Source organism: Parastagonospora nodorum, assembly GCF_000146915.1.
Source record: "Parastagonospora nodorum SN15 chromosome Unknown scaffold_26, whole genome shotgun sequence".
NCBI classification, from domain to species: domain Eukaryota; kingdom Fungi; phylum Ascomycota; class Dothideomycetes; order Pleosporales; family Phaeosphaeriaceae; genus Parastagonospora; species Parastagonospora nodorum.
Window position 1 is genome coordinate 146,749 of NW_001884574.1, and position 12,496 is coordinate 159,244.

General features: G+C 53.1%; 4 protein-coding genes and 1 non-coding gene across 5 annotated transcripts; 3 read left to right on the plus strand and 2 right to left on the minus strand.

Moving 5' to 3' along the window:
* Positions 1-1,203: 1,203 nt before the first annotated feature.
* Positions 1,204-4,343, plus strand: SNOG_13328 (hypothetical protein; the record flags this gene model as incomplete). Its single annotated transcript, XM_001803485.1, has 3 exons — positions 1,204-2,704; positions 2,734-3,122; positions 3,294-4,343. 3 exons carry the CDS (start codon positions 1,204-1,206, stop codon positions 4,341-4,343), a joined length of 2,940 nt encoding a protein of 979 aa, XP_001803537.1.
* A 252-nt stretch (positions 4,344-4,595) lies between these two features.
* On the minus strand, positions 4,596-5,110 carry SNOG_13329 (hypothetical protein; the record flags this gene model as incomplete). Its single annotated transcript, XM_001803486.1, has 2 exons — positions 4,596-4,834; positions 4,891-5,110. 2 exons carry the CDS (start codon positions 5,108-5,110, stop codon positions 4,596-4,598), a joined length of 459 nt encoding a protein of 152 aa, XP_001803538.1.
* Positions 5,111-6,201: 1,091 nt separating this feature from the next.
* Positions 6,202-6,295, plus strand: SNOG_16648. The gene is given in 2 exon segments: positions 6,202-6,239; positions 6,252-6,295. It is a non-coding gene; the product is annotated as a tRNA-Leu (tRNA).
* A 343-nt stretch (positions 6,296-6,638) lies between these two features.
* Positions 6,639-10,070, minus strand: SNOG_13330 (hypothetical protein; the record flags this gene model as incomplete). The annotated part of the gene is made up of 1 exon (XM_001803487.1): positions 6,639-10,070. The coding sequence occupies one exon, from the start codon at positions 10,068-10,070 to the stop codon at positions 6,639-6,641; it is 3,432 nt and encodes a 1,143-aa protein (XP_001803539.1).
* A 309-nt stretch (positions 10,071-10,379) lies between these two features.
* SNOG_13331 (hypothetical protein) lies at positions 10,380-12,353 on the plus strand (the record flags this gene model as incomplete). Its single annotated transcript, XM_001803488.1, has 4 exons — positions 10,380-10,570; positions 10,623-11,200; positions 11,277-11,980; positions 12,003-12,353. 4 exons carry the CDS (start codon positions 10,380-10,382, stop codon positions 12,351-12,353), a joined length of 1,824 nt encoding a protein of 607 aa, XP_001803540.1.
* Between the last annotated feature and the right edge of the window lie 143 nt (positions 12,354-12,496).

Consider the following 12,496-nt stretch of genomic DNA (forward strand, 5'->3'; position numbering starts at 1 on the left):
CCACAGCTCATCCTGCACCCATTCCAACTCACATCTCATCGATCATCAGCACTGCTCGATCATGACCGCCCCCGATCCCGCCCTCAATCTCATCACACGATGTCTTAACAACAACGTAAACCTAATCCCTCTATCTTCCCCACAAACATTCTTTGATGCGTGGGGTTAGTCTACGAAGCACAAAGACTTTGCCGGCGAAGTGAGATGTTAGTCGCGGACGCTAGAGGCGGGTCGAGCCCCCGGTGGGGGGTTTAGTGGAGGTTTCGGGGAGGCTAGCGGAATGCGGAAGTGGTGATTTTGTGGCTGTGTATCAAGGTAGGGTGAACGTGTGATGAGAGAATGGGGGAGGAGATGGAGAAGAGGGTGCATTGTGGTAGGTGGGTGACTGGGATCTGATGGTTGGTTGTGTTGCTGCCAGTAGTGGTCGGTCATGAATGGTTGTTACTTCCTTATTCAGCTTGAAGTACACGGCCGAACACAGTTCCTCGATCTCTCCATATCACGATCGTAGCGCGGTTATCTCGCTTACCACTGATGGCGGACAGCTCGTCGCCTCTCGGAATATCTCCAACCACAGCCATCAGCCTAAACTCTTCACCCACAGCAATTGCACCAACATTATTATACGCGGGGATTCGCTCCGATGCTGTTCTGTCCTATCACAAGGCTGCCGCGGACTAGCTCGCGCGAAGGCACGATTGGTCTGATGGTCGAGAGCTCGCAAACATCCGCATGCGGCTTGTCAGAAAGTCTGTCAGGGTCCCGAACCACTCGGCAACACCGAGACACATCATACCCAAGAACGAGAAGGGTCCTTAGCATATTGATCGACTAGCTTACAACGTGTAGAGCGGACACTTGTGCACGCGATTCCTTTGAGCTGGGAACATGTCTTTTGTACCTCGTAGACTAACTCCACTGGCTAGCCAAAATGCTCGATACACCTACTCCATCGTCCCAGGCTTCGCACCTTCGGATCAGGGCATCCGCAATTGCATCAGGAATGGCTCGAGGCCTCAGGGTAAAATAACAAAGACATGGAGATATTGGAGGCAATATCGCCATGACGAGAGCGAAGAGGGCCTGACATGAGGAGGAAGAGATATATAAGGAGTTGTTGAAACCACCAGAGGAGAATCATCAGCATCCCAACATCTCAGCTTTTCTCATCGCTTCTCTCTCCATCAATCCTCTATCGCCATCATGGTGAACACCGTCGTCACTGCTGGCACGGCCTTTCTGGCTGTTGCCAACGCTGCTCCTGCCTGGACACTCCCCGGCATCAATCTTGGTGTCGGCCTTGGGCTGGGTATAGGTGGCGGAACTGGTGCAAGCTCTGCTCGTGCCAGCTCTTCTACCGCCGCAGCTACCAACGCAGCTGCTCCCACCGTACCTGCTGGCATTGCGACTCCATCGTCCACCCCCGCACCAAACGGCACGCCATCACCCGCCTGGTCTCTTGCCGAACTTTTCGAGTGGCTTCGCTTGAGACAGGTAGCTACCAGGACTGTCACTGTGCATGATCTGCCTACGAATGCACCTGTGTGCAGTCTGGGCAATGGGCTTCCGGGATTGCCAGAACCGAGTTTGCCTGCTTTGCCTAGCATCGGGCTCCCTGATGGGCCAAACCCCGGGCAGACTGCTGCTCCGGGTCTTCCAAGCATTGGCCTTCCTAGCATTGGTGTTCCCAGCATTGGTGTTCCCAGCATTGGCCTTCCAAGTGTCAGCCTTCCAAGTGTTGGCCTTCCAAGTGTTGGCCTTCCCAGCATTGGCCTACCAAGTGTCGGTGCGGGCTTCCCTGAGCCAAGTCTACCGGTTCTTCCTAGCATCGGACTTCCCAGTGTTGCTCTCCCGAGTCTTCCTCTTCCCAGCAATGGTCTTCCCAGCATCGGTCTTCCTAGCATCGGTCTTCCCAGCAATGGTCTTCCCAGCAATGGTCTTCCCAGCATCGGTCTTCCCAGCATCGGTCTTCCCAGCATCGGTCTTCCCAGCATCGGTCTTCCCAGCATCGGTCTTCCGTCTCTGCCTACACCCAGTCTGCCGACTGTGACTGATATCGACCTCCCAGGATTGCCTAGCAGCCTGGCCCTACCTACTCTTACTATCCCATCGGGCCCTGGTGTAGAGATTCCCAGCGGACCTAGCATCGCTCTTCCCACTCTGCCAGCTGAGCCATCGCTACCAGTCATTGATCTTCCTTCACTACCGGCTCTTCCTTCGCTGCCGGCTCTTCCTTCGCTGCCGGCTCTTCCTTCGCTGCCGGCTCTTCCTTCGCTGCCGGCTCTTCCTTCACTGCCGGCTCTCCCTTCACTACCGGCTCTTTCACTACCGGCTCTTTCACTACCGGCTCTTCCGTCTTTGCCAGCAGATCCATCATTGCCAATTGATTTGCCCTCATTACCGGTAGTCACGGCGCTTCCTACGCAGCTACCTGATATCTCTGTGCCTGGCATCCCTCTCCCATCTCTGCCAGTCATTGAACTGCCCTCGCTACCGGCTCTTCCATCTCTGCCAGCGGATCCATCTCTACCAGTCATCAATCTTCCTTCTCTGCCGGTCATCACAGATTTGCCAGATATCTCTATCCCAGGTGTTCCCCTGCCATCTCTTCCTGTGGTTCCATCTCTACCAGTTATTGATCTGCCCTCTCTGCCGGTCATTACAGCGCTACCAACCCAGCTGCCGGATATCTCCTCCATACTGAGTGTCCTTCTTCCATCTCTCTAACCCAAGTCTGCCGGCTCTTCACTTCCTTCCCAGCCGTCTCGGTACCGGTGATTTCGTCTGTACCAGCGATCAATCTTCCTAACCCAAGTCTACCATCTCTTCCTTCCTTCCCAGCCGTCTCGGTACCAGCAATTGATCTTCCGGGGCTCCCCTCGTTACCTATCGGTCTACCATCTCTGCCAGTCATCACTGCACTGCCTACCCAGCTGCCGGCTATTCCTTCTCTCCCGGCGATCTCTCTCCCATCCGTACCGGCGATCTCTCTCCCATCCGTACCGGCGATCTCTCTCCCATCCGTACCGGGCGATCTCTCTCCCATCCGTACCGGCGATCTCTCTCCCATCCGTACCGGCCGATCTCTCTCCCATCCGTACCGGCGATCTCTCTCCCATCCCGTACCGGGCGATCTCTCTCCCATCCGTACCGGCGATCTCTCTTCCCCTCTTTACCGGCGATCTCTCTCCCATCCGTACCGGGCGATCTCTCTCCCATCCGTACCGGCGATCTCTCTTCCCCTCTTTACCGACGATTTCTGTGCCAGCGGTTTCTGTGCCAGCGGTTACTAGGGCCAGCGATCTCTCTTCCTCTCTTTGCCGACACTTTCTGTGCCAGCGATTTCTCTGCCAGCGGATTTCTCTGCCAGCGGTTTCTGTGCCAGCGGTTTCTGTGCCAGCGGTTTCTGTGCCAGCGGTTTCTCTGCCAGCGGTTTCTGGTGCCAGCGGTTTCTGTGCCAGCGGTTTCTGTGCCAGCGGTTTCTGGTGCCAGCGATCTCTCTTCCCTCTTTGCCGACACTTTCTGTGCCAGCGATTTCTCTGCCAGCGGTTTCTGTGCCAGCGATTTCTCTGCCAGCGGTTTCTGTGCCAGCGATCTCTCTTCCCTCTCTACCGACACTTTCTGTGCCAGCGATTTCTGTACCGGCAATTTCTGTCCCGTCCCTGCCGGCTGTTCCCTCCCTGCCAGTCATCAGCATTCCTGGAATCGGACTGCCAAATCCCAGACCAACAACTCTCGCGACCGTAGTCTCGTCCGCCGCGCCAACAACCACAACTCCTACTGGTCTCACCACCACTATCCTCCCACGAGCCGCCGACTTCGAGAACAATGTCGGCTTCCCACTTCTCGCCTTGTCTCCGATCAACACCTACCTTGACATCTTCTGGCAAGGCTTCACGCTGGCCCAGACCCCGGCGGCCCAGGGCATCCTTACAGTCGTCCCATACAGTGGAACCAACGTCGCTAGCTTCTCGTCCCTCAATATGCTGCAAGGTGGGGCCGCCATGAGCGTCACCTACGCTGGTAGCGTCGTAAACACTTTCGACTTGACCTCGTTCTTTTACGGCTGCGCCTTGCCCATACCCCTCGGTTTCGTGGCAGTACCGACAACATGCAAGATTACCATTAAGGGATACACTGACGATGCGGCCACGATCTCGGTGGGCGAGCAGACCTTCAGCTTTACTACAAAGGTTGGACAGACAAGCGCGCAGATGAGCAAGGCGCTGGTGGATGCAAAGTTCAAGGGATTGAAGAGGGTGACATTCACGACTGACACTCCTCTGGCGGCCGGCGTTATCGACTCGGTCAGCTACTCGATTAACAAGTGGACTGGATTCTAAGCAGACGGTGCAAGAGCTGCAAGATTGAGGAACAAATGCTAAATTGAGAATTTGCGAGCGATGATGATGATGATGATGAGTTTGAGTTACTGGGTTTTCTTTTGGAGTTTTGGGCTTTGTCAGGCAATTTTTTAGCAACGAATAACGAATATGAATACTTTCCTTAATTGAAAGCTTCTTCTTCTTCACATTATTCTCTTGCTTATTGACTGAACTAACAATATCATCTCTCGTGTTTCGTATCTCGGCGTCTTAGTCTCTGGTCCTGAACAGTCGGCAGTGTACATTCTCTAAAGTACAGAAGACCACGGCGAATTGCTTGTTCCCTCGCTTTGCGCTCTGTGTTCCAGCCTCTCCCAACAATTGAAAGTTGTACCGTAATTCGTTAAGTTTTTGATCGATGGCCTTTCCATTGACTTCCGACGATGAATCTCGTGTATTTCCACAACTGATGACATCCGCTACGGTGATCGATCTCCGCCCGATAAGGGCTGTTTAAGTTTGTGATGTCGTTCCACAACATTTGAGGATCATCGCGAATCAACACCGAGCCCAACGCGTGGAAGCATAGTTGCGTCATTCGAACTTCTCCTGCTCGATGATCGGCGGTGACTCAACGTGCGCAAAAGTGGTCGTAGCTCGAGATCTTCGGCAGGTTGTACGCGAATTGAGGGGACAATTGTGTCTGCCTTGTTTGTTTGTGATGATGTGTTTCCGAGAGAAGGGAATAGAGCGTGGACGATTTGCATGGTGAGGACGGCGGACATGGTGATGTGGTGGATGATGGGATTGGTAACAGTGATTTAGAGATCTTTGGAGCTTGAGAGATACTGTGGATGTTATCGTGTTGAAGAAGCACTAGAGTCCGGGCGTGGTTTTTATATCCAAGCAATAGGCTCACCTACATATACTGCTCGACCTTCTAAGCCTTCATCTACATTTCCGAAATAGGCAGTCGACAATGCGAACGCGCCAATCACAACACGGGCTTATTGCTGGGGTAGCGAGGCTTAGATTTTCGGCTTTCAGACGCCCAGTGAGCGTCGCATGGACGCGTATGAACGAGTCCAGGAAACTCGATGTGATTGGTCGTGTCGTGGGAATGTGTGGGGCACAGTGAAGTAAGCCCCGGGCGCAGCCCAGTGGATGCCTGAACATCATCGAAGACCGACCGTACTGCGCTTTTGGATGGCACTGAGTATCGCCAGTAATCAACAGGTACAAACCTCGGTATGATGAAATGAACAACGTGTGCAGTACTTGGTACATGTGTACTTCGCAAAGGTTACACAAGCACTTTGTACATCCAGCCGCCGCAAACTACAATAGACACTTACCAGATCTTGGTTTAATAGCACTTTCCACAGACGAATAAACAACGACATTAATGAACGCCTCTCCAAGTGTGTTTATCCTGCGGTTGGGTTATGTTTGCTGTCGGTTAAGCAAAGTCCAAGCGATTTAGGGAAGCATGCATGACAGAATTCGACGGCATGCAAGGAGACCTAGATGCTGTAAGGAGACCTAGATGCTGTGAGAAGACCGAATTTACAGCGAGAGACAATAAACAGTTGAAACATGCAGCGAGTATTATAACCATTGTTGGATATCAACCCTACGAACATAGCTGTTAAGGATATACAGACCTGCAAACTGTCCTTCCGCACCCTCGAATTCTGACTATTTAGCCCCACACCAGCATTTTTCCTACCCCGCACCCATCCAAAAGTCCTTCTACAATCCTTAACTATCCTTACACATTCGTTCGAACCTTTCCGAGTCTCTTCTGCGGCTCGTTTTCTGTTTGAAATCAGGATATATTTTAGCTACGTGGGTTTTCTTGTCGATTTCTCCATCCGACACGATGGCCGAGTGGTCTAAGGCGGTAGATTTAAGCCCCGCTTGGATCTCTACTACAGAAATGTGCGTGGGTTCGAACCCCACTCGTGTCATTTTGCTCTTTTTGGCCTTCCTTTAGGCCTGTGGATGGTTTTTTTTTTGGGCAGGTTGGGTGTTGTTGGCGTGGTGGGTGGTGAGAAGAACGTGGCGGCGTGATGAAAGAAAGTCACGGCTCCCAGCGCGAGTATGGAAATGGCGAATAGGACTTATGTACATGCAAGGTTGAATTCGTGAGGAGAGTTGCTGTTCATTTCGAGGTTGGTCGTATGAACATTACTAAAGTCTATGTACACGAGCTTTTGCGAGTCGACGATTGTACAGTAACACACTCCATATATACTTACAGCATTCACAACAACTCCATCTATAGCTAGCACCCTCTTTCAAAGCCACTCACTACAACGCGTCATGGAAGTACTCCATCTGCAGCTTGTCGTTGGTGCTCGGCATCGACTGAATCGCCCTCAGCGTCATCGGGGCCGCTTCCTCCAACTTTTCACGCAGCCAAAGACCCTTCTCCTCGTCATACCCAATAGCGTTGCGCTCGTCGCGCCGGACGTTCCTGTACTGCGCTGCCAGGACAATGAGTGTCTTGTATCGTGGCATGATGCTGTCCGGCCTGATGTCGTCCCATCGCAGCTCCATCCATCTGTAACCCTTGCGGTCTTTGCGAATGTAGTTCGGGTGCAAACTGCGCCAGCCAGGGAAATTGGGCATCAAGTACTCTTCACAGATGGCGAAGGCAGTAGAGATTTTACCGCGCTGCGCGAGTGTAGTGACAAGCTCGTTCCAGGTGAAGACGTCAATGGTGTAACCAGCGGCCGCGAGCTCGGCCATGGTACGCTGCGCTTCTTGCAAGGCCTCCGTATTTGGATTCTTGGAATCAAACAAACTGCGCATATACACGCGCGTGGCTTTGTACAGGATGTTACGGCGATTCGGGGCGATTCGGGATTGCTCAAAGCTCTCTCTGATCGAGGATGCATCTAGCAAGTCGCCCGACGTGGGTACCGGTGTTTCTTGGATTGCGATCTCTGAGAACGTATTGACGAGTTTCCTAGCAGAAGTGCGTGCAAGCTCCCACATGCGCGCTACTTCGGCGTGCTCGCCGGCTTTAAAGTGCACCTCCATTGCCCCTGTGGCAAGAGTGATGGGCACTGTGTAGTTTTGCACGTCTGGTTTTAACCGCTCGGCTTTCTTAATCAGACGCATGCAGGTCTTATATGCGCCTCGTTGTGCATACAGCGAGATCAAGAGACCATACAAGGCCTGCGGCCCTGAACCATAGTTACGAGTATCCATTTGTCGCGTATGTTGCGGTTCTCGATACATAGCTTGTCCTTGCAACGCATCAGCGAGCATTTCTTCCACAGCTTCGTCAACGTCCTTCAGTTTGTAGTTTGCATGCTTTTTGGTGTTTTGTAGTTCCTTTATTTGCGACATTCCAAGCGTGCGTATTGTTGCTTCTTGCGAGCTCATCGTTTGCGGTATCTTCTCCTTTTTCATTTCCTGGTAGACCTGGACGGCCAAGTCCAGTTGTTCACCACCTTCCCTCAGAAAACCAGTCATGACAATGGCGTAATGTAGCGCATGAATGCGAAGATTATTGCGAGGCATGGTTGTCCTGAGAATCTTGTAGGCAGCGTTTGTCTGTTTGACCTCAACAAGCGCTCGCATCAAGCTACCATATGTCCAGGAGTCCAAAGGAATATCATGATCGATCATTTCCCGGTATCGTGCTCTGGCGCCTGCAATATCACGCTCGAGCGCACAGTGCTGGATTAGCAGGTTCCAGGTGTACGTCAGGTTGCCGCTCAGAGTGCCCGCACTCCAAGCTTTGAGCAGTCCTTGCGCAACAGCCTCAGCGGCTTGTACATCGCCAGATTGCAAGAACACCTCAACATATGCAGACCTCACTCTAAGGTTTTGCACCAATTGAACGCCTGTTTGCTCCGCTCGCGAGTACAATGCTTCAAATGCTTCGACATCGCCTCGTTGAGCGCAAGCATCAAGCAGCGTTCCGAAAGTATAAACGTCCGCAGCAATACCGTTACCCACCATTGTGTTAAAGCACTCTAGGGCTCCATCAAGGTCGTCGGCGCGAAAGTATGCCAATATTAGAATGTTCCAACAAACTGTATCTGGTATCAGACCGAATTCGTCACGGATCCGGTGAAACTGCGCAATTGCTCCCTCGACGTCTGCGCGTCTTGCACAGGCAAAAGCTAGTGCTGATACCAATTTTACGTCAGTCTGGTCCTTGTAGTAACGTCGAAACTCCTCAAGATACTTTTCGGTCTGAGCAAAATCTCCGTGCTCGGCAAATCTGTGCACCATATACTTGAGCAAGCCGGCCCTCATTGGCTCCTTGGGGTAAAACATGTGATGGTCTGAAATCACTGCGTGCGCCTGTGCGAATTGGTCGCGACGCCAGTAATAAATGATCAAGTTTCGCAAGGTGTGTAACTTTGGTTTTGATGACTTGTGCTTGTGTTCCTCCGACGACTCTCGGCTGTCCAAGCATAGCTGCCGATGCTCCCCCCACACTTTGGCGATGAGTGAAGGTATCTGGTCTACTGCGCGATTACTTGGTACGTTCAACAGACGACTGATCGTATGTTCGTTGATTACCGACATTGGGAAGTTGAGCTTGACCAGTGCCTTGTGTAGTCGACGGATGAACTGTGCCACACCGTGCTCGCTCCACGTGGAACTTTGCATGACCTGGTCCATCGTATGAGGTACGAATGTCATGGTGAAAAGCAGCAAAGCTCTCTTCTTTTCCTTGTCTTCCTTTGGTCGTTCCGGGGAAGGCAGATGTTCCTCTTGCTCCAGCGGGTCAAACAAATAGCGGAACTCGCGCAGATACAACAAAAATGACCGCAAGTGATTATCGAGTCTATTCAATGTGGCGACGCCCTTCCAGATATGAGGCAGTGTATTGCCCCATCGTATCCACGTGGTCACAGGTGTTTCACTGACGGTGAAGGTGGGCTTTTGTTCAAGGTATAAGCTGAAGACGCGGAGACTGAGATCCCATTGTTCATCGAGTACGGTACGGCGTAATACGAGGTCGATGCCGATAACTGAGTAGTCAAGTTCGTATTGTGTTGAGAGTGCATCTTCGAGAAGCTGCAGCGCAGGCCCAACCATTCGCAGGGACATGTACGACGCTATAGCTGCTCGATAGGATGAGTCTCTGCGGTGTTGTTCAGGGATCTCTTCGAAAAGCTTCAGCACCCGGTTAGGCACAGGGGGATCGTCGTCTATGGCGAGATATTCTAGCAAGTCTGCTCGCAAGTGCCAATGTCCGTCTGCTGCAAGATGAGCTGCAGGAATGGAGCTGTACAACTTCCAGGCTTCGTCCTGCCCTCCCGGTTTCTGGTGGCCCAGGAATTCGCGAAGTTTGTGCAATGCCTGCGCGTCTTCCTCAACTGCCGGCTGTTCATAATGCGCGGGTACCGTGGCGTAGTGGCGGACAGGAGGAGCATGAATACAGCGCCGTCGTGGCGAAGTTGCGTCGATGGTTGGGACGGATAGTTGCCTGAGCAAGGCAAGGGTTTTCTCGGGGTATAGAAAGTCTAGAAGCGGGCCAGAGGGCGAGGCTGATTGTGTGGAAATTGGAGTTTTGGCTGCTCGGCTTTCAGCACTGTCGTTGCTGCTCTCGTGCGCGGAAGGTGCAGCCGACCATGTAGGCAGGCTGAGGTCGCTGGCACCGTGGTGCCAAAAGGCCGAGTGCAGGGAACGTCGGGCGCGAAGACATGGCTTTGTGGTGCGAAGAAGCTTGCGTCCGCCGGATTCAAGGCAGGTCGAAGTGCGCTCCAGCATCACCTGATGCGCCTAGTCGTGTAACGCAGCTGTGTCAGGCGTGGAAAAGTTGAAAGCGAGAGCGCGTATGGAGAACGATAGAGGTGGGAACAACAAAGTACGATGGGGACATGGACGGAACACGGGTGCGTAGCAATTGAGAATGCAAAGTACTAGATCCAAAAAGTTTCGACGACGACATCACAGAGATGCAAGATGCACTTAGCACTAGTTTCCGCTCGGTAGTGCAGCCGTGTCCAGTGTGCCCCTCGTCGACTCCAGCACCCACGTTCTAGGCGCAACCACACAAACATCGCCGGCTTCCTCGCCATGGACATCACCAAGTTTGTCAGCGAGTTCCGCGAGTCGGCGTTCCTGCTGGGCGACTACAGCACATATCACACCCAGTTGTCCCGCCGTCTGCGGATCGTGGAGAAGAAGCTTGGGCGGGCGACCCCCAAGAACGCCAAATATGCTGCAAAGGCCCCTGTCACTGCCGAGGACATTGCAAAAAACAATGAGTGTGTTGGCAATTGCACTTTGCGCACAGTGGACAGCTGCTGACAGGCTTAGATTTCTTCATCTGCTGCTGCTCACCTCGGAGCGGGCATGGGCCCAGGCAATGGCTATGAAGGCAGCCCACTCCGAAGACAACGCCGACAAAAACATTACCGGCTCGACACGCAAGCACATCGTTTCGCGACTTCACAAGGCGGTTCAGACCGCCAAACAAATCATCCAACTGCTTTCCGACTCAGGCGCAAGCGGCGCAAACGACACAGACGTACTAGAGGCAAAGGCATACCGATACGCCTTGGCTGGTGCTGAAGAATTCGAGAAGCAGGCCGAAGGTGTCAAAGCTAGCAGCGCTTCACCGCAACGCTGGAATTTATGCCTGACCAACTACTCGGCTGCAAGAGTCATCTATAGCTCACTGCTGAAGGCTACGAAGAAGGACTTGTTCAAGGAAGTGCTCGGTGGAACGATTGATCCCAGCATTCGCTATGCTGCTTACCAGAGTCGCATTCCCAGAACAGTTGGTGTGCCCGCTATCGCCAGGAAGTTCTTTCCCCAGGACGAAGCAGATTTGGTGAAGGCTGTCAAGCAGCTGGATGCTGCGTCCTTGGAGGAGGAAGACGATGCATCGTCCCGTACGTCTGCTGCAACTCATTCACTATCAAGTCTAACAAGCTACAGACACTCAGATTACCTGGCGAGGTCGAGCAGCAAACATTGTGGATGCTGCCATTGGGCAAGCGCTCGTTTCTGCCGACGCTGCATCGGCTGTGCTGAACGATTCCCAAGCTGGCGCTGCCACCGCCAAGGATCGCGCCAACGCATATGACGACATTCTCATCGCGAGTCAGGACACTGTAGACGCAACCCGAAGAGCCATAGAGGAGTTGGAGAAGGAGGGGGTGGACGAGGGCGATGCGCGCATGCAGGACCTCCGCGTTACGAACCTCGCAGTGAACTACGATTTGATCTCTTGGAGGGTGGGCAGGAACAGGGTGCTGATAGGTGCTGATGACGGAATCACTTTCCCACCAAATCCTCCACAAAAGCCACGACGACCACGCAAAGACGGCAAGGAGTGGACAGAGCGCGAGGAGCCCACTGGTCGCAAGCTCGCCCGGTTGAGGGAGCGCATTGCACTGTACGATGCCATCTTACAGAGCATAGACTCTGTGAAGGAGCTTCGAGGTGCTGCTCGTGACACAGCCTTTGTCTCCGAGCTGGATGGGCCAACGTGCCTACTTCCAGGCACTGAAATGCCTAAACTTATCGCATTCATACGCATTCCTGTCGAAACCAAAGGAGGCATTGGCACTTTGCAATCGTGCATTGTCCCTGTCGTCACAGGCTGTATCTGCCCCGCGGCCTTCGACGTCCTCTCCGTCCGAGGCGTTGAAATTAGGGGTGACAGAGCAGCAAGCACAAAATCTGAAGCAGAGGCTCGAGAATCTTACATCGCACTACCGGGGCGTGGTCGCACTGTCTCAGCTGTTTGCCAACTCGGATACAGCTTCGAAGGTTGGTCTGTCGAATGCGGCACCAGTCGTCGAGAGGCTGAACGAGTACCCGATATCTGGTTCGGTGGATCTCAAGAATCTGGTAACTTGGCCACCAAAGCTCAAGCCTGTTCCAGTCAAGCCCTTGTTCTTGGACGTTGCGTGGAACTACGTCGAGTACCCTGGCCGCACGCCAGCGAAGCAGGAACCAGTGCCAGAAAAGGCTCCAGCAGAGGAGACACAGCCGGAAAGACCGGCAGCAAAGAAGGGGTGGTTTTCTTTTGGTAGGTAAACACAGGTTCAGCAGGGATGCATGCGCATCGTAGCGGGTGTGCCGTTTTCCCGCCTGTATCTACGCAGACATAGAGATGCCGATCTGGGGTTCTTAGAGCTACAACTGAAGCCAATCTGCGTGTTGCAACCGCATCAATCGAC